At 45.5% G+C, this 19,738-nt stretch overlaps 1 protein-coding gene across 2 annotated transcripts in view; it reads right to left on the reverse strand.

The window, feature by feature from the left end:
- Positions 1–19,738, reverse strand: part of FANK1 (fibronectin type III and ankyrin repeat domains 1) — a 101,488-nt gene that overhangs the window by 17,529 nt on the left and 64,221 nt on the right. For both annotated transcript variants that reach the window (XM_026494373.4, XM_048218786.2), the window contains exons 2-3: positions 6,771–6,948; positions 1,131–1,255 (exon numbers count right to left, since the gene is read on the reverse strand). In XM_026494373.4, the coding sequence (XP_026350158.1) occupies positions 1,131–1,255; positions 6,771–6,948 (303 nt within the window). The remainder of the gene's footprint in view (positions 1–1,130; positions 1,256–6,770; positions 6,949–19,738) is intronic.

Consider the following 19,738-nt stretch of genomic DNA (forward strand, 5'->3'; position numbering starts at 1 on the left):
GAACGATGTGTATAAGTTGGATAATTGAATTTAAATTAAAAAACTCTCCAAGTAAATGCATAAAGGACACAATTGAAAGCCACAGGAGGAAAACCATGTTTTATTTATATATGTATATGTGTGTGCACACCCATACACTCCAAATGCAATACGGACTAAAACTTGAAAACAACGTACTCACAAGAGGAAGATTTTCGTTGCACAACTGAAAAAAAGACGTGTGTGTTTTCAGCAAGTGGGCCATGAAGAACATGTCTGACCATTTTATCTTTACCACATTCTAGATACACGTACACATCTTTAAAACATTTTAAAATAGCGATCACAGAAAATATTTGCACCCTCGGATGGGACCTGGGAGAAGACACGCAGGTCAGAGGCAGCGCAGCCTCACCTCGCCCCACCTGTGTGTGTGTGTGTGTGTGTGTGTGTGTGTGTGAGAGAGAGACAGACAGACAGACAGACACCGGGTTCATTCTTCCTCACTCACAGCCTCCCCCAGCATCCGATTTGTGTGTCAGGACTTAAAACTGAGGTTGTTCAAAAGGGACAAAATGCTTTGTAGACCTCGTCACCTGAGGCGCACCGCAGCAGGCAGACTAGTTCCCAGCCCACACCCCTGGCCCACTTCCGAAGAAAGGCGATTCCACCCTTTCGTACTTTCAGTCCTGCGTGTGCACTCCCAGGGCGGTGCTGGCCCCAGAGCCGCTCCCCCCCCCCCCCCCGTCCCCGTTGGTTAAAGCACAGACTTCCCTCCTGCTATGGCCTGGCCCAGCCAGTGAACGATATCAGCACAGCCTTTAAAAACAGAGGAGTTTCGGGGCACCTGAGGGGCTCCCTCTGTTACGCATCTGCTTTCAACTCTGGTCATGATCTCAGGGTCCTGGGATCGAGCCCCACGTCAGGCTCTGTGCTCAGCAGGGAGCCTGCTTCTCCCTCTCCTCCCGGCTCATGCATGCCCTCTCTTCCTCTCTCAAGTAAATAAATAAAATCTTAAAAAAAAAAAAAAAAAAAAAAAAAAAAAAAAAAGGAAGAGTTTCTGCTTCCAGTAAGGCCGAGCAAAAGGCAGGATATACAGCTTGTTGCTTCACGTATCTTTAGATAAAGGAGTGTAGTGTTCCTATACTCACTGGTTGTGGATACGGAGACCGCTGGGCTGTACTCATATTCTCCAGAGGGGCTGGTGACCTTCAGTCGGAATCTGTACAGCGTTCGTGGTTCCAGACCTTCCACAACATGCTTTGTTGCATATCCCCTGGGTGGGAGGAGACACGTGTGATGAGGACCCCAGGTGATCAAATCTGCGTACCCTGAACGTCACTAAGAGCAGGCGGAAGCAATGAGTGAGTGCTACTTCCAGTATGATCCCATCTTGGTTGTTGTCAGTCTCCCACACTAGACAGGGCATGCGCTAAGCGCAAAGGACAAGTCACACATCCGTTCCTTCCCACCCTCCCCAAATTGCAGAATCATCAGCAAACACGGGTTTTTTTTTTTTTTTTTTTTTGCTTTAAGCAAAACTTAAGTTTGGGGTGGCTTGTTATGCAGCAAGAGATAACTGATACATCACGTCATCAAAGAAGAAACTATAACAAAGACAATGAAGAAATGATACCATCAGCATTAAGAAAAACATCTGAATTAAGAAACCAAGAAAAAATCTGAATTAAGAAACCAAGAAAAACCAAAAAAACAGAAGGGTTAAAAGTCAATATAAATATATTTACCATAAAAGTGAAAGCTCTAAAACCAAGATAAATATTCAGAAAAACTGCATGGTTTTAAACATCATTATCATTGGGGCGCCTGGGTGGCTCAGTCAGTTAAGCAGCTGCCTTTGGCTCAGGTCATGATCCCGGGGTCCTGGGATCGAGCCCTGCATCGGGCTCCCTGATCAGTGGGGAGTCTGCTTCTCCCCACCCTGCTCGCTCATATTCTCTCCCTCTCTCTCAAATAAATAAAATCTTCTAAAATAATAAAAAAATAAAAATCATTATCATCACCATCATATATCCACCTGGCACAAAGCAGTCTCAAGAGTAGGTGGATTTTGGGGCGCCTGGGGGGCTCAGTCAGTTAAGCATCTGCCCTCAGCTCTGGTCATAATCTCAGGGTCCTGGGATCGAGTCTCACATCAGGCCCTCTGCTGTGCGGGGAGCCTGCTTCTCCCTCTCCCTCTGCAGCTACCCCTGCTTGTGCTCGCTCGCTCTTTCAAATAAATAAAATCTTTAAAAAAAAAGACTAGCTGGATTTCATCGTTATGTGAGCGTACATCTGTAACTGTGGATATGGGAAGCCTGGAAACCAAGCCCTGAATTTGTGGCCTCTGAGAAGATCTTTAGGAGAGAAAATTGAATATAATATCCAAGCTTCAATGGATTTCAGTGTCAGCTGTCAAAGACTTAACATAGCTTCAGGCCAAAATAAAACCAAAAGTGCCCCCAATAAAATCTAATGTTGCTAAATATCGTCCGGTCAGCCTGAAGCAAGCAGCCCGTTCACCACCGCGGGAAAAGGACTTACACAACTTTTTAGAAAACAGAAGTCACTGGGCACATTTAGGGAAGGCTGGAGACTCTCCCTTCAATCGAGAGGACCCCGAGGAGGGCACCAGACACACACAGGGGCCCCGGGACACAGCTGCCCGCTGCAGTACTCCGCAGTGATCCCAGCCCAGTCGCAGGGGGACACACAGAAGCCCATCAGCAAGCTCGTGGAGGAAGTGCCACTTCCCACGGCCCCAGCGTGATACCTAAATGACTGAAACAATCTTAGGACTTTTCCGTAATAGAGGAGAGCATATGAAAGTGAAGCGCATGCCTGCGTTTTTGTTATCAGTCAATAAGAAACCCAATCCTGGAACGCCTAAGGATTCCGTCGCCAGACTTGCCCTCTCCCTCTATGCTTCACACCCCCCGCCCCCAGTTCCGCTCCAGTCTCCTACTGGGGACTCCAAAATTCACTTCTGTAGCTGTCAGTGAGTCTCCCCTAGGCCGGTCTTCCCCAGCTGCTGCTCCTTGACCTCTCCACTCGGCTGCCAGCTGATGCCCCAAGTGAGCTTCTGCTCCTCTCCCCACCCCCCATATTCCCGCCTTTGTTATTGGAGATGCTCAGGCCCAATCCCCTGGTGCCACCTGCCGGAGACTAGGTTATTGTTCTCAAATATTTGGTGCCCTCCCCCAAGGGTCCTGTTACCCCTGCCCTGTTGAACTCAGATGTGACCATAGGACTTGCTTTGAGCAAGGAAGCAGAAGCAGGAGTGAACTGTGTCATTCTGGATGGAAGTTTCCAGAAACAGTGCGCCCTGCCCTCTTCCCGTGGCCACAGTGACTGGCAACCTCAGGCCGAGGCTGCTCCATCAGCCCAGACAGCTGTGGAAGAGGACACCGTGGAAGGGAGCCGAGGCCGACACATCGGGTACGTCGTGTGGGAAGTAAACTGTTGTCCTAACGCACGGCGATTCTGAAGCTGAGGTTTAATGCAGCCTAACTGGCCCATTCATCCAGGCCTACCCCTGGTGCTCCTCCCATCTCGTATCTGAGCCACCAGCAAAGGCTTCAAGTCGGCCTTTAAAACCATCCCAACTTTGACTACGGCTCGCCCTGTTCCATCGTCTCCCAGCTCCCTTACCGCCAAGCACGGGCTGCCTCGCGCCTCCCTGGAGCCCGTTCTCACGTCGGCAGCCAGATCGTCAGAGAACAGGAGTATCAGCCAGGCCCTGCCCCTCTCGGCCGAGTCCGGCCGGCTTTCCCGCCGCAGGGCCGTCCCACCCACAGGCCCCAGGACAGCCTCCGGCTGCCTCGCTGACCTCACCCCCTGCGGCTCTCCTCACTCTCTCGACTCCTCAGTGGTCCTGGAACATACCAGGCCGGTCCCACAAAGAGACTTCACTTGCCGTGTCTTCTACCTGGAACATTCTTCTTTCAGATACCCTCCAGGCTCCTAGCTTCTTTCCCCAGCTGTGCCCTTCTCAGGGACACCATCTTTACCTCTGCTCTAAACCCCCAACTTCTCCTCTGCTTTTTCTCCTTCGTACTTCTCACCATCTGTATTTACCTACCCTGTACTTTCGTTTACGTCTCTTAGTTACCGTTTTTCTCATCACGAGGGAGGAACTTTCGTCTGTTCAGTGCGCATCCCCTGCACCCAGGGCGGGGTCTGGCACCTAGTAGGTTCCATTAACACGTGCTGGTTGAGTGAACGCAACAAGGAAATCGTGTGTGAATGATCCATGAATGAAATGCACAGTTGTCATAGGAATTTAGAGGCACAGAGAATAGGTTAGGAATGAGATTCTCAGTCGAGGTAGAATCTGACCGTGTGGACGAAAGGATGGGGCAGGGGGACGCTGGTCTGAACAGGGACAACAACGGAACACACACGCAGGCAAAGTCAAGGCATTTTCAAAGGACGGTAAACAGATTCGTGGGATGATTCATGCTCAGCAATGAGAGACAACAAGGAGGCAGGTTGCGGGCAAACTGGGAAGGGCATCGTCTGTGCAGTTTGACCTTTATACTTCCAGAAACGGAGACTCCCTGGAGAGAATCTGACAAAAGGGCGATTAGTAGGAAGGCTAACCTAGCAAGACAGGATGGAAGGCTAGAAGGTCAGAGAAGACGAACAAGGCCCATTCATTCGGCAAGGGCACTCCTCAGCTCCCAGGACCGGGAGACGCTTCAAGGAACCATTCAGAAGATGGAGCTCGCACCCTGGTCAGGTGGAAATGCCACCAGCTCACGAGGGGAAGCAGAGGAGACATTTGCAAAGGGAGAACTCACAAAACCGGGTAAGTGGCTGTGAGGACACCACTGATTCAGGATCGGCTGGCGGTGAACACGGACAAAATCGGGCAAGTCAAAAGGAAGTTCTTAAATCCGTAATTCCAAGGTCAGATATTCTAAACCGCGTTTTCAGAGGCGTTGCTGGTGTTAAGGAAACCTACAGAAAGTTAACGGAAGGAAGCAGAAGAGTGAAGATTAACACAGTCTCATTCTGCCACCTAGTGGCACACTTTTGCCATCAAGTCTCCGAGCGCAGGCAAGCTTGGGGTTGGCCGTGGGTGGGCACGTCTTGCCGCCAGCTCTGCGATGCCAGGCCCTCCCCCGGGGCAGATCTCCCCCCCCCAGGCAGACAGCACTCAGGTCTCTAGGGAACATGCAACACCCCCGACAGATGTCCCAGGCTGGAGGCCAGTGAGTGGCTGCGCTCCAACAGGGGGAGGCGGTCCGCCTGGCTGCGGGCAGAGAAGGAAAGAGGCAGAAGCATCCAGCACAACCCCACCTGACGTGCCCGAGAGCAGCGTGTGTGCCAGGGGAGCCGTGGAAAGAAAGGATGTTTCTTCCCTTCTCCATACTCATACTTCTAATATCATAATTCATGCTCTCAGATTTCAGATAGAAATTACCTAATAGAGAATAACATGGCATGACCTCATTAAAATACCATTTTCGAGTCATGGGGCCAGAATTATTTGCAGATGGTAACTACATTTCAGAAAAATGCATTTGGTTTTGTTGTTGTCTTGGGTTTTTTTGTTTGTATCTAAAAAAAACAAAAAACAAAACAAAACAAAACCACCAACCAACCAACTGTTCATTAAATCCCCAGGATATTATCATTCAGGGAACAGTGAAAGCCTCTGTTAATACCCTCAACATCATCGCAATGCCACCTTGAGAAAAGGCTAGCAAAATGCTGGAAATGCTCTGTGCCTCGACCCCATCAGCACAAGTCTCCCGGCTGTGAGGCTGCCCCACAGCGTCCCGTGATGTTAGCATGGGGGGGACATGCGCAAAAGGTACACAAGATCTCTATTATTTCTTACAACCTGACATGAATCTACAATTATCTCAAAATTAATTTTAGTTCACAGCCATACTTGTATCGTGTCTTTGGTATCCCTAAGACAGTCATTTTGCAAGTGGTAAAGCAATCAAAGGGAAGAAATAAGAGTTGAAATGAAGACTAAGAAAAAAATGACTTCTTGATGACCCCAGTTACGTTCATTTATTAATTCGTGTGACAAGGATTCAGAGGGCCCGCTGGGTGCCAACACTGCCGAGGAGGGGGCCATCAGGTGGCATGTAAGCAGGAATCCTTTCTGCCTCTCACGGAGTTTAAATACTAGTGGGAAGACAAGGTGAACATGCCAACGGGACAGAGAATTCCAGCAGAGCCGAATGTGAGGAGCACATAAAAAGGTCAGGACAGAGAGGATGCCTGGGGGAGGACAGCCACTTCAGAAGGCCTTTAGAGGAGGGGATGTTCGACCTGATCTTTGCATGGTGTGAAGGAACCAGCCATGTGAAAACAGGAGGAAACACACTCAAGGTAACCTAACAAGAAAAGCCTGGCCCTGGGAACCAGCACGGCCTGGGAACAGCTAACCAAGAGCAGCAGTGTGACAGGAGGGCCAGAGGCATCCTGGGTAGACATGGGGGCCCCCGCCTGCCCACATCTCCAAACACAGCAGCCTCCTCTAATTTCAAAACCTCTTGATTCTGTCTCTACGTCTTAGAGTTTTAAAATATACCGGGAGAATACTGCAGGAGCCCAAGAAACTTGCAAAGGTAGAGGACACTGCATTTCAAAGTGACTGCTAAATGCTGATTTTCCAAAAATTCTAATTCATAAGAAGGATGCATGTAGATGATGCCGACTCATTCTATTCTTTCATTGCAGAACGAGTCTTTTTAGAGACAATAGAAACCATCCCAGCTCATCAGGAAATCAATGCAAAATGTTAAGCAATTCAACATTGCACCTACGTATAAATGATACCGTAAGTGTGCATTTTGGGGTCTTCTTCTTCGATCGAGAACCTAAACCACTGCTCCTGAGGTCCTTGCCGTTTCGCTCTCTTTTCCAGATCCCAGTATAATTCGATGCTGTGATGAGTCACTTTGCCCACAACAGGTGGATGAGGCTTTGCGGATGGTGTGATTTCTAAAAAAGAATGATAAGACTTTCAGGATTCCATTTCCGTAAGGACCCGAGATCAGCCGAGTGCATTATAGCTGCTCAGAGATCAGACTGTTTCCAGATGTGAATATTCCTTCCTGCTGCTTGAAGAACATCTGAAAAGCATAAGTGAGAGAAAATTCGGCTGATATAATGAGATACCACATACTTCCACGAGTAGATGGTATCAAAACCCATCACTACCATATTTCACCTACGGACCTCTCCAAAATGATGGTTAACATATCAGACTAATTAGGTTGTTTCTGAGCTAATGAAACTCAGTACGCTGCTACAACCCTTCAGTGAACTGGCTGGTAAACAAAGCCAACAGACAAACAGGGCTGGTCCGAATATTTGTAACTCAGATGACAAAGGATTGATATCTATTCTATACAAACAGCTCTAACAGACTAACCAAGGAAGGGAACTAACCAAGGGAAAAACCCAGAGGCTGATAACCAACCAGGCAAAAGATGACAGGGCACAAAACATCAAAGACAAACAGCCAGTATAATATCCAGACAGACATCGATATTCCCTGCTGACCACAGAAATTGATAATGGTATATAACTTTATATCCAGTCGGACACTCAAGACGAGATATCGTAACTATCAGAGGTGACAGTATAGGGAGAGGACATTCTCAAACATTGCTGGTGGGGAAACAGGAATTCTAGCCGTTTTAGGAAGCCATATGGCAGCATGTGTTAAAATTGAACATAGAGGGGTGCCTGGGTGGCACAGCGGTTAAACGTCTGCCTTCGGCTCAGGGCGTGATCCCGGCGTTATGGGATCGAGCCCCACATCAGGCTCTTCCGCTATGAGCCTGCTTCTTCCTCTCCCACTCCCCCTGCTTGTGTTCCTTCTCTCGCTGGCTGTCTCTGTCGAATAAATAAATAAAATCTTTAAAAAAAAAAAAGTTGAACATAGAGCCGTCTCTCCAGCCATCCCATGCCTGCAGCAATCAGAGCACCAAAGCGCAGAGGGACACCTCTCCAAGGCCATTAAGTGCTACAGTTTTTAGCAGGTTGCAGCAAACAAGAGATGACCAATTAAGAAGGGAATGGCCAAATAAATGATGACATGTCCATAGCATGGACTATTACAAAGCCTTTTAAAAATGAACTAGTTCTATACTAGATGCCTCGAAAGGATTTCCAGAAGGTATTATTGAATGAGATGCCGAGAAAGATACAGAGAAAAATACAGGCTCTCCTACTGCTGTGAAAGAGGACGGGGGACACAGCACGGCACACACCAAGCTGGTCAGCATTCGGTCGTTGTGCTTCACGTTAGTTTCACCTCCCCTGCTGGATTTTTAAGCTCCTTGAGGGATGGGTCCATGTCTTACACTTTTTTTTTTTTTTAAGATTTTATTTATTGGGAGAGAGTGCAAGCAAGCAGAGGGGCAGAGGGAGAAGGAGAGAAAGAACCTTAAGCAGGCTCCACGCCCAGCGCAGAGCCCGACGCAGGGCTCGCTCTCAGAACCCTGGGATCGTGACCTAAGCCCAAATCAAGAGTCGGACGCTGAGCCACCCAGGCGCCCCTGATGTCCGACACTTCTTTTAAAAACTCTCCGTATCCCACAGGGCCCCTCAGGGCTCAGGAGTATCAGTGATTTACCACACTTGCTATTCACTAAGGCTGTTGTACTTCCCTGAAGCCCCGTCTCAGGTAGCGGACCCACTACCCCCACAGACCCCGGGGGGCATCCTGCAGGGTAGCCGTCCTTGAGGAAGGCAGGGTGCCCTGATCTTGCCTGCTCCAGCCCCGGAGGACAGCCAGCCACCCCTTTCCTTTACTTCCCACAGATACATTAGGGGGCAGCCTGCAAGCTCATTTTTCTCAACTTCATTTTCCTAGTATTTCTGGAAAGCATGGCGTGATGGAATTGGATAAACCTGGGTTGAAATTCATGCTCTGAAACAGAGTCAAAAATATGCAAAGTGTTTTGTGATAACTCAGTAACCTACGAAGTCGCTAATTACGGTGCGCTTCATACAGTGAAATCCTGCACAGCAGCTAGAAGGAGCTAGATCTACACACAACAGAGGTAAATCTCTAAGAGTGAAGGATCGGCTACGTCATACGTCATATGAAAGCTTTTACAACACTAGATACTGTTTGTGAATCCACGAGGACGCAGTAAGAGTTACATACCTGGATGGGAAGAATGCACACCACCAGGATAGTTATCTCGAAGAACTCAGGGAGGGGATGGGGAGGTCATGGGGAAGGAGACTTGCCACCGTATTTGTAGGATTTCAGTTCTTTAAGAATTTAAAACCTATCAGGCAAAACGCTTGCATTTTAAACCCAGATGGTACATGGAGCCGTATGATTTTCAGTAGCTTTGGTATACTTGAAATATTAAGAACTATAAAAATGATTCACGTGACTCTTACAGGGCTGTTGGTTTCCTTAGAGAAACCTATTTCAACGTTCTCCATACTAATTAATATCTGTGGGGAAAGAACACAGGAGCATCTCCCACCTACCGGACACTGACCTTTCAGTATCAGCCTCTCCTTTAATCCCAGCAACGCTTCCTGGCACGAATCAGAGACTCACACCCTGACGTTATGATACCATTGCTGAGCAACCCTTTCTCCTTTTCTTTTCAGAGCCCTCTAAAACCATCCAAAGACCAGGACTAACAGACTGTTATGGATTCCCCCAATATAATTAGAAGCCAAGTAACACTTCCAATCCAAAGACACCTGGCTTAGAATCCAGTCAAAATCAAGATAGGCAAGAAATTCTAAATTAATGCCAAATTTTGAAATGGACAAGTCAAACAGCCCACCATGAATTTATGTGAGGAATAAAAATATTCCGTTATGCTGGGTGATGGACATTAAGGAAGGCATGGGATGTAATGAGCACTGGGCGTTATGTAAGACTGATGAATCACTGACCTCTACCTCTGAAACTAATAATACAGTATATGTCCAATTAATTGAATTTAAATTAAAAAAATACCCAGTTATGCAAGCATTTCTCATGCCTTGCTCTTTACTAATCATTGATACAGAAAATTAGCAAGAGACCTCTCTCTGTGAGCTTGGCACTGGCCACAGATGGTCAGACCTCTATCCGTGAACTTGGCACCAGTGCCACCAGACGTGGCAATGTGCCCACATCCAGCTGCATTCTCAGGACGGTCAGGGTCCCCCCGCTATTCATCACCCCTCCACCTGATCTGGCACGCCGGGAAAGGTGTGGTGTTTGGAAAGCAGATTTGTTGTTGTCCCTCACTTTTTTTTTTTTTTTTAAAGAGCGATCCAAATCCCATGCCTGATGGCCACACCACGGTCTAGCACTCGTGTGTGAAGCCTCGCCGAGCGCACGCCGTGGTAGCTGCAGACTGGCTGTAGCCAAGACTCCATTCCGCACTGCTTTCACACCCGCACACAGAAGTTTTGTGCACAGAGCAGCAAGGATACACTCTAAGTCTTCCTTACTGAACGACAAACTTCCCACGACGCACATCTCCACCTGGGCGAGAACTACAGGACATGAATGGTCACACGGTCAGAACACGAATGAGCATTCTCATCAGGGAAGAGCTGAGGGTTTTTCAGGTGGCCAAAAAAACAAACAGCGGATGAGACCAAACTTGTTTTGGTCTTTGGCCAAACTACAGCCATTTGACAGTGTGTTTTCATCCTTACAACACTGTACTTAGTTTGCATTTTCTTTGATAAAAATCCTGGTATTTTTGTCATGACCTGCTATTATGCATATTTTAGGATGTTGGCTTTAGGATTCTAGAATATATGCATCGACTGGTTACTAGTCAAAGTGCCAACGTCAGGATGCCAAGGGAACAGCGCCCAGGGCCAGCACTGAGCCTCCACGAGAGCGGGCAAACGGCAGGCGATTGACCTTAGCGGCTGGGAGGGGAACAAAAATTAAATGGATCTACTCGGTGCAGGCACTGTCGTCGATACTTAACATCTACTTAATCCAGGTAACCTTCGCTACAACTATACATGGAATCAGAAAAATCCTCCTACCGTCATAAAATATCAGAGACGTTAAAGAACTTCCCCAAGGTCAGGCCATAGTCATAGGCAGAACCAGGCAATCGGACTCAGGAGCGCCTCTCTTTAACCCTGTACCATACAGTCTCTTAGGAGCAGAGATCTAAAAGGTAGACCTGGGTGAAATTTTTATTCATGAGATCTAAAGATTACTTCAAACCATTTGTTTTCTTTTTATTTTAATTGCAGTGTAATTAACATAGTGTTCTGTTAGTTCCGGGTGTGCAATGTAATGGCTGAGCAGTTCTGTATATTACTCAGCGCTCATCAAGGTAAGTGTCTCTCCATCCCCTTCCCCTATTTCCCCCAGCCCCCCAGCCACCTCCCCTCTGGCAACTAGAGTTAAGAGTCGGGTTTTTGGTCATACCATTCGTGTTAAATAAGGTTTAACTTGTGAACCAGCTTGAACCCCCAGGAAATTGACAAATGAGCATGAGAAGTTGACAAGAAAAAGGGAAACCATCATTGTTTGAAGGCCAGGGATGTTACGTACAGGAAGGAGAAGGGAGGGTGAGTCCCTCACGGCACTGTGCTCCTCTTCGGGAACCCAGTCCACAAAAAAGAACATGGTCTGAGAAGAGCACAGAACCCCAAGTGGGGGCCAAGAAGACAGGTTAGGCTGCCATCCACCTTGACACTGAACGTGGGTAGGAAGCCAGCCAGCTGCCTCCTTATGTCCAGCGTGGGATGTGGAAGGAAAAATGGCAGTAATGGGTCGAGAAAAGGTTATAGCATGTGGGGTAAATAATTAGTGAGATAACCCCTAGAGAAATCTGAGACAAATATTTATACCAGGCCAGGGAATACACATCATACTGGAAAAATAGACTTCATGGAGTGTACTACCAATACACGCACAAATTCCTCTATTTTTGAATTTTGTCACCCCCCGCCCCACTTTATAGAAGCTAGAATTGCAACGAGGGGAGGTAAGTGTGTCTAGAACCCCAGCCGTGGCCCACTCTACTCTCGGATTGGCTGTATGACAAGTAATAACGTCTTTCTTAAGGTGACTAAAATCAAGATTTTTTTAAAAGACTCAGAAGCTCATCTTTTTGCTGCTTATTTAACCAAGATGTTTATATCCATATTTGTATTAATCTTATATCATAAGGAACACTATTTGGGGAATTGTCTTTTATAAGTTTTATAAAAGTAATGTACACCACACCACACACACACACACACACACACACACACACACACAAACACAAGTTAGATGTTACTTCGTTATTTTAATCCCAGTATAGTCAGTATACAGTGTCAGAGGCTCCTTTTTATATAGAACTTTTAGAACTCTCTTTTTCCTGTGAGCATCAGACCTTTTAAAAGATGCTTTTGCTTGAGTCTGATAACCAGTGTCAAAATTTAGACAAGCACGTACTCTCATGTCACGAGCTTTGGCTTAAAATTTAACTTTCCCAAAGATACCAACAAGAGGGAAGAAAAAACCTAACCTTCAATTTTGTGTGGTTCCTTTAAACAGTTGGCGGGTTCCTTTCATTGTAGCAAACTTATCTTAAAAGTTTTCCAACAGGAAACAGGTTGGTGGTGGCTGAGGTCGGGGGAGAGGGCGGGGGAGTACAGGGTGGAAAGGTACGAGCTTCCAGCTTTGAGTCAGGAAAATATAACGCACCGCAGGGTGGCCATGGTAAACACCACCATTCTGCATCTTTGCAAGCTGGTAAGAGTAGATCTTAAAAAGTCCTCATCACAGGAAGAAAAGAAAAATGTTTTGTAACTAAGTGTGGGAACCGATGGTAACTAGACTCCCTGTGGGACCACAGTGCCACATACACGAATATTGAATCACGCTGTCGTACACCAGAAACTAATGTTATAGGTCAATTATACCTCAATAAAATAAATACCAAAAAAATGTTTTCCAAATTATGAAAAAGGAAATACTACAGGGCAGACTGCAAAAGGATGATTGCATGAAGATTTCTGTACGTGTTGTGCACCATAAATGCTCTTTGTAAGAAAGTTCTTATGCAAATCTGACAAAACAGTTTTATGCCCCTCTTGCCATTTGTCAAGTAATAAATAATACGAACATAAAATATAGAGGCCTTCATACACTGTCACCATTCAGTCCCAATGGTTACAAAGATGGTAAAAAATATGGCTCTTAAGCCCATGAGAAATCCATTTTTAAAAAACTATCATTTACGAATTAGAGGTTTAAACACGAATACTATAAAGTGTAAGTAAACCACTGTATAATATTAGGCCTCAGTATCCTAATTTTTCTTTAAAATACAGGTTGTAATAATATAATACAACAGAAATGTGCCAGCCCTACAAAAGGAGACCCAAAAGATATTAGTAACAACATCAGATTGACCTGGTGATAGGCACGTGACAGTATTTTAAAAGCTACAGAGAGAACTCGAGATCACAGTCCACATTGAAATTAGTCGTGATTACTGTCACAGAAAGCAGAAAATGCTGGAGAAGCAAACAGGAGTCTCGTCACTGTAAATATAGAATACAATAAAAGCAGAATGGCCATTTCCCTGTCCTTCCAAAGACACCTGCCAATTTACTGAGGTCAAATTTCATTGACAACGGACATCTGCAACCTGGCCTCGAGTAGCAGATGGTTTGTAATGAAGATGACAGCACACTGAGGGGACACCACATAAAGGACAGTGGTGGCTGTCACCTCGAAGCAATTTGTCATGGCCTGGCCATATATTTATAGCAACCATAAATCAAAACCATATTCCAAGTCAATATGACAAGGAGATCATAATCGTTCCTACACCCTGGATTTTTTATCAAAAAATGTTTGCCATGAATTCATACCGAAGAAGGAATTTTCAATCAAATATCACAACAGCCACATAGTGGGGACAGCTTCACCTTTAACTTAAAAATGAAATGTGACTGCCAAAATGGGCTTAGCTCCACCAAGCTATCCTATTGCTTTCGTAAAATGAAATCCTCTAAAACCCTGAGAGATGAAAGGACCAAGGACAGAGGTAGACGAGCTGGAAAAATTATAACCACCAGGAAATACAATTAAGAAAGTGTTCAAAGTAACTACTAATCAAAAAAGGGAGGGTTAAGAAAGCAAAAACAGATCCAGGGACAAGAGAACAAACTGGTGGCTGCGGGGTGGGGGCGCGGGGCGGGGAACGGACAAAGTGGGTGAAGGGGAGCGGGAGATCCAGGCTTACAGTTATGCGATGAGTAAGTCACGGCAATAAAAGGCACGGCATAGGGGAGACAGCCCGTGATCCTGCAACAGCATTTATGGTGACAGATGGGTGCTCCACCCGTGGTGAGCACAGCATAATCGCCATGCTCTACACCCGAAACCCATGTCACATTACGTGTCAACTATACTTCAGTGAAAAAGAAGGGGGGTAGGGGGGTGGGGGGACGTTAAAATAACCGAGGTGCCATTTGATTTATAAAATTTGATGAAAAATAGCAGAGGGTATTACCATTTCATGTCTAAGACTGTGACAAAGCTGGTTTACTTGCAGATTGTGGGAAGTCCTGTAACTGTTACTCTTTACTAAAGCTGTTTGGCCACATTCAACAAGGATTCTACATCTCACCTGGTGACTCCTCTCCTAGAAATGTGTCCAAGGAAAAGAATTCAAAATCAAAAAATAAATATAAAACCTAAAGGGTTTCCATAGTGTGTGTATATACTTTTACTTCATAGTGTAAAATAATAATAAATAAATTCAAGCATAAAAAAGTAGAAAGAATAGCATAGTGTCCTCGAACCCGGCACCCAGCTTCATCAATTATCAGCATGATCATGGCCCATCTTATGTCATCTATGCTTCCACCTACCCCCTCGCTCCCCCAAACCGGAATACTTCATAGCTAAATTTTAATGAGCCTTCACTTCATACCAGACTGTGCTATAAGCAATTTGTATATCACATCTCCTATATTGCACTCCTATATCAGATATTATGTATCATTTAATCTTTATAACAACCCGAGGAAATCCTAGCATTTCCTCCATTTTACACATGGACTGTAGATGGAGGTCACATAACTTGCCAGGGAGGGCACCCAGGAAGCAGCAGAGCAAGGCTTTACACGCAGGCAACACGACACCACAGCCATGCCCTCCACCTCTCTGTAGACCACCTGCTACCTCCCTACATTTAACTACGCACACCCATAAATGATAACAGAAGAACCAAGAGAATCACCTTAGCGTCACTGACAGCAATAAAAACTGCAAGCAGTCTAAACGTTCAAGAATATGGAATTTGTCGTAGACACTGTGGTACATCTTTTATATGCAAGAATACTTAGCCACCAAAAAGCCACATGGGAGAATATATACTAATGTCAGTACGTTTGATATGCTAAGGGAAGAACACAAATTTGCACAGACACTGATTATAATGGTATAAAATATACAGATGTGTATACAGAAAAAAAAAATGAAAGACAATGAGAGCAGAATTTATGGCTGATTCGGGGTAAGTGCTGTCATTACAGCATTGGATATGGGGAAAAAAAAACCCAAAATGTTATTGCACATTTTCACGTATTCTTAATGGAAACAAAATTCAGGTAAGATCAACTATCAGCCCAGATTCTCTCTCCCTGAGCTTACATGTACATGAAGAAACAGGTCTGATGAAAATAAACCAATAAGGCAGTGTGGCTGCTGCATAGCCTGAGACGTCTCATTTACACTCTGGCTCAATTTATTGACCATTTTAGTGCCAAGCAGTTCCGCATCACACCTACTTCCAAGGAGTAAGTTTATTTTACATGCTTTCATTCGGCATGTCTGTGGGACGCCTCCCATGTCCCCATGGCACAAGCATAACCAAGACGGAGAGGGGGAGGGCACTGAGACCTGACACCAAACAAAAACAAACCAGAGGCATGCCCCCCTGGGGAAAGGAGAGGCAGAAGGTGTATCTCGGGTGGGGAGAGGTGGGCTAGGAGGCGTGGTGAGATGCTCTCTATTGAGGTGTGAAGGGTCAAAGGGATAAGTCTAGCAGAGCCAGTGGGCAGAGGGGACACCTTCTATTAAAAACATTTTCATTTTCTTTGGGGCGCTGGGTGGCACAGTCAGTTAAGCGTCTGACTCTTGGTTTCGGCTCGGGTCGTGATCTCAGGGTTGGGGGTCTTGCCACGTGTTGGGCTCCATGCTCAGTAGGGAGTCTGCCTGTGACTCCCTCTCCCCCCCCAACTCTCTTTTTTGCAGAAATAAATAAATCTTTTTAAAAATTTTATAAAAAGTTTATTTTTCTTTTAGAAAATTTCCTTTTATTTTTATTGCCAATCACGCTCATCTTCTAGGAGAAAATAATATAAAATGCAAACGGCTTCAAGCTGCTTCTCTCTACTTTGCTAGAAAGCTTTAAGAGGAAAACAGAAACCACACACAAAGCAAAACTCAGCTAACAAAAAACAAAAGACAAAACCTCCCAGAGTTAGAATTAGGAACCGTAGTCTCTTGTCCTGGTTCCACCACAGGTCTCCCTCCTCAGGAAAAAGAAGATAATTAAGGAGGACCGCTTGCCTCTCTCTCTCCCTCCCTCCCTCCCACCCAGATTTCCCACAAAGAAAAAATAACAAAATATTGAAAAGTGATTTGAAATGTATAAGGAGCTTCCACAGAAGAGAGAGGTAATGCTTTTGAAAATGTTCACTTACTTTGCCCTTCTCGCTCCGTGGAACCCCTACTTGGAATTCCATACGGGTAACCGGTAATAGACAAGATAGAAGACGTGTTTCCACACTATTTCTTGCCTGGAGCACGGCCCTGCACTGGACAAACGACAGTGTGTCTAAACCTCCCGATGAGCCGATGCTCTTGTACAGACAAGGGACAGAGAGGAAGAGACAGGCTCAGACAGGCAGCGCAGCTTGGTCAAGGCTACAAAACCAGAAAGTGGGGAGCAGGAATTGCAGCCCAGGTCTCTAACTCCAGAGCCCGCGCTTCCCCACCAGCAGCCTGGTGTGGCTCCTCAGAGCTTCTCAATGGAAAGGAGTAACGAATCCGGGTAAAAATGACAATCTTTCCAAACCAAATATGAAAAGTCACCTTGCTATGTATATGCTTTTGGCACAGAGCAGGTCACTGAAATTTAAAATATACTTAGAGTGAAAATGGTCGGATATTTTAATAGTAGCAATAGAAAGACGTTCACACGCACCTGCTTAGCTTACATACGTGAAGAAAACTGCACCGAAGAATACGAGCAAGCAATTCAGCAGAAGCGGATCCCCAGTCAAGTACGCTCCCCCTCACCGGTCATCAGAAAAGGCATCCAGAGGAGATTTCACAATAATCAGATTTATGAACATGGAAATCTGCTGATCGCAGAGAAGAGAAACGGTTGGAACGTTCCCAGACTGCCAGTGGAAGCACAAACTGGGAACTCTCTTTGGTGAGCAAGGTGTCAAAGTGAAGTAAAGTGCATTCCCCACCATCCAGCCGTTCCGCTCCCAGCTACAGTCCCTGACGTGGCAGGAATGTTCACGGCAACACCGCATGTGGAAAACACTGGAAACAACCTAAATTGCCAGCATGAGGAGACTGGACAAATTATGAATAATCAGATACTGGAATACTGTATGGCAGCTAAGATTAAAGTTGCAATTAATTGGGTCTAAATTCATCTACGTGGATAACTCTGGGGGGTAGTTGAATTACAAAAGTTGTAAAAGGATGTGTACATAAGGACACAATTTCCATAAAGTTTGAGAAAGCAAAACTGTATCAAGAGAATGATGTATTGTATGGTGACTAACATTACATAATAGAAAGAAAGAAAAAAAAGAAAGAAAGAGGAAAGGAAAAGGAAAGGAAAGGAAAGGAATGGAATGGCGGAATAATTTCATTGGCAATGCTTGGTTTCCTAAGCTGGGTGGCAGCATGTGATAACTTTTTATGCCTAAACTACTTAACAAAAGAACAGAACAAGGTACTGCACACACAGATGTACTTCTGTCCTTATTCTGGTCTTACTCACTGCCCCGGGAAATGGGTATCCAGATAACCCGTACTCCAGTCACCTTACAGTGTTACACGAAGGTGGTTCCATTTCAGATTCAGACACCCACAGGAGTCATGGGTCTTCAATATTTTCTACATTCCAATGATACATTCAATCCAACTAGAGACCAAGCTCCTCATCTCCAACACCAGTTCATAAATGCTTGATTTGAGCTGATATTATTCAAATATTCAGGGGACTGTCTTTTAACTCCTTAAAATAGGTTGCAATTAATTCAACCATGAAAGATAAGTAGTGTCTTTTTTTTTTTTTTAAGATTTTATTTATTCAACAGGATAGAGACAGCCAGCGAGAGAGGGAACACAAGCAGGGGGAGTGGGAGAGGAAGAAGCAGGCTCATAGCAGAGGAGCCTGATGTGGGGCTCGATCCCATAACGCCGGGATCACGCCTTGAGCCGAAGGCAGATGCTTAACCGCTGTGCCACCCAGGCGCCCCAAGATAAGTAGTGTCTTAACACAGTATCTATTTACCCTGTTTTATTCTGCAGCTGTCAATGCTTGTCAATGCTTATCAATGCTCAGGCTGCATGTTCTGGACCAGTACATGGTCCAGATGTACTGGTCCAGATAAGCAGAGAGGTTTCCAGTGCTTGTGTCGCAGTTCAAATCATTACGCTGCCCATCTTCCAGTTCACGCCTGTCATCCCAGAGGATGCGATACTTTGTCTCCTGATGCAGACGTTTGTCAGTTGTCTTCCAGGGAGCCCTATAAAAACTAACTCAATCCAGTTTGTAACATAAATAACTATATTGTTTGAACCCCTCTTATTCATAGGAATATAGGGAAATGATGCATACCAACAAAAATCTTTGCAATCCTACAGCTTTTTAAGACATTTTGCAGTGTAAAGTGATTATATCAGGGATCATCGTCTTAAATTTCTCTCAGAACTGCTCTTTTCCTGCTCTGTTCTCTATCCAGCCGCTCTGTTCTTCTACCTGTTCTCTGATCTTTACTTTTCAGTATCTTTTTTTGAATGTTACTGTGTGGTAGGCACTCTGCTAAGGATTGGGAGTAAGATAGGACAAGGGAGACACTTCTAGCTCTGAGTCCACAGTCTTACAGCGGATAGAAACATTACACAGAGACAGCCCCCCCCCCCAAATCACAATTATGATCGTTGCTGTACGAGATACAGACCAAGGTGCTAAGAGGTCTTCGATCTCACGTGTCAAGGGGGCAGCCCAGAAAGGGCAATGAAGACCTTATAGCAAGAAAAACGGATGATCACCCCCACTTAAGTTGATGGTAACATGAGGTGCAACCCTGACCCCATGCAAAATCCAAACCAAAAAATGAACTGGATCATTTTAATAGCAACTGAGTAGTCTAATATGAAGACCTCTAGAGAAAAATTCAACCCTCATCATGGACTCTTGCTATCCAAAAATAGAATGTTCCTGTGAAACTTTTTATAAGCCAAAATGGCATAAAACAAATTAGCAATTATCATTAATTTATATGGAAAAAATTGTTAGTGTTCTCAGACCCAAAAGATCACCTCTCATAGGCTTTTCTGGTACCTTGGGACACATCTTGTTAACAGGTGCACAAAATAAACGGATTTGAAACACAGATGCTCAGAGACACAGGTCAAAGCTCTGGCAGCTGGAGGCAGAGATGCTGAGTGGAGTCCCCCCCGGCCCCCTCAAACCAAGGACCTTGGCAGTGCCACTCCCATTGCTCTGTATGCTCCGCCTCT

This window comes from Ursus arctos, unplaced genomic scaffold (genome assembly GCF_023065955.2).
Source record: "Ursus arctos isolate Adak ecotype North America unplaced genomic scaffold, UrsArc2.0 scaffold_7, whole genome shotgun sequence".
Classification (NCBI taxonomy): Eukaryota; Metazoa; Chordata; class Mammalia; order Carnivora; family Ursidae; genus Ursus; species Ursus arctos.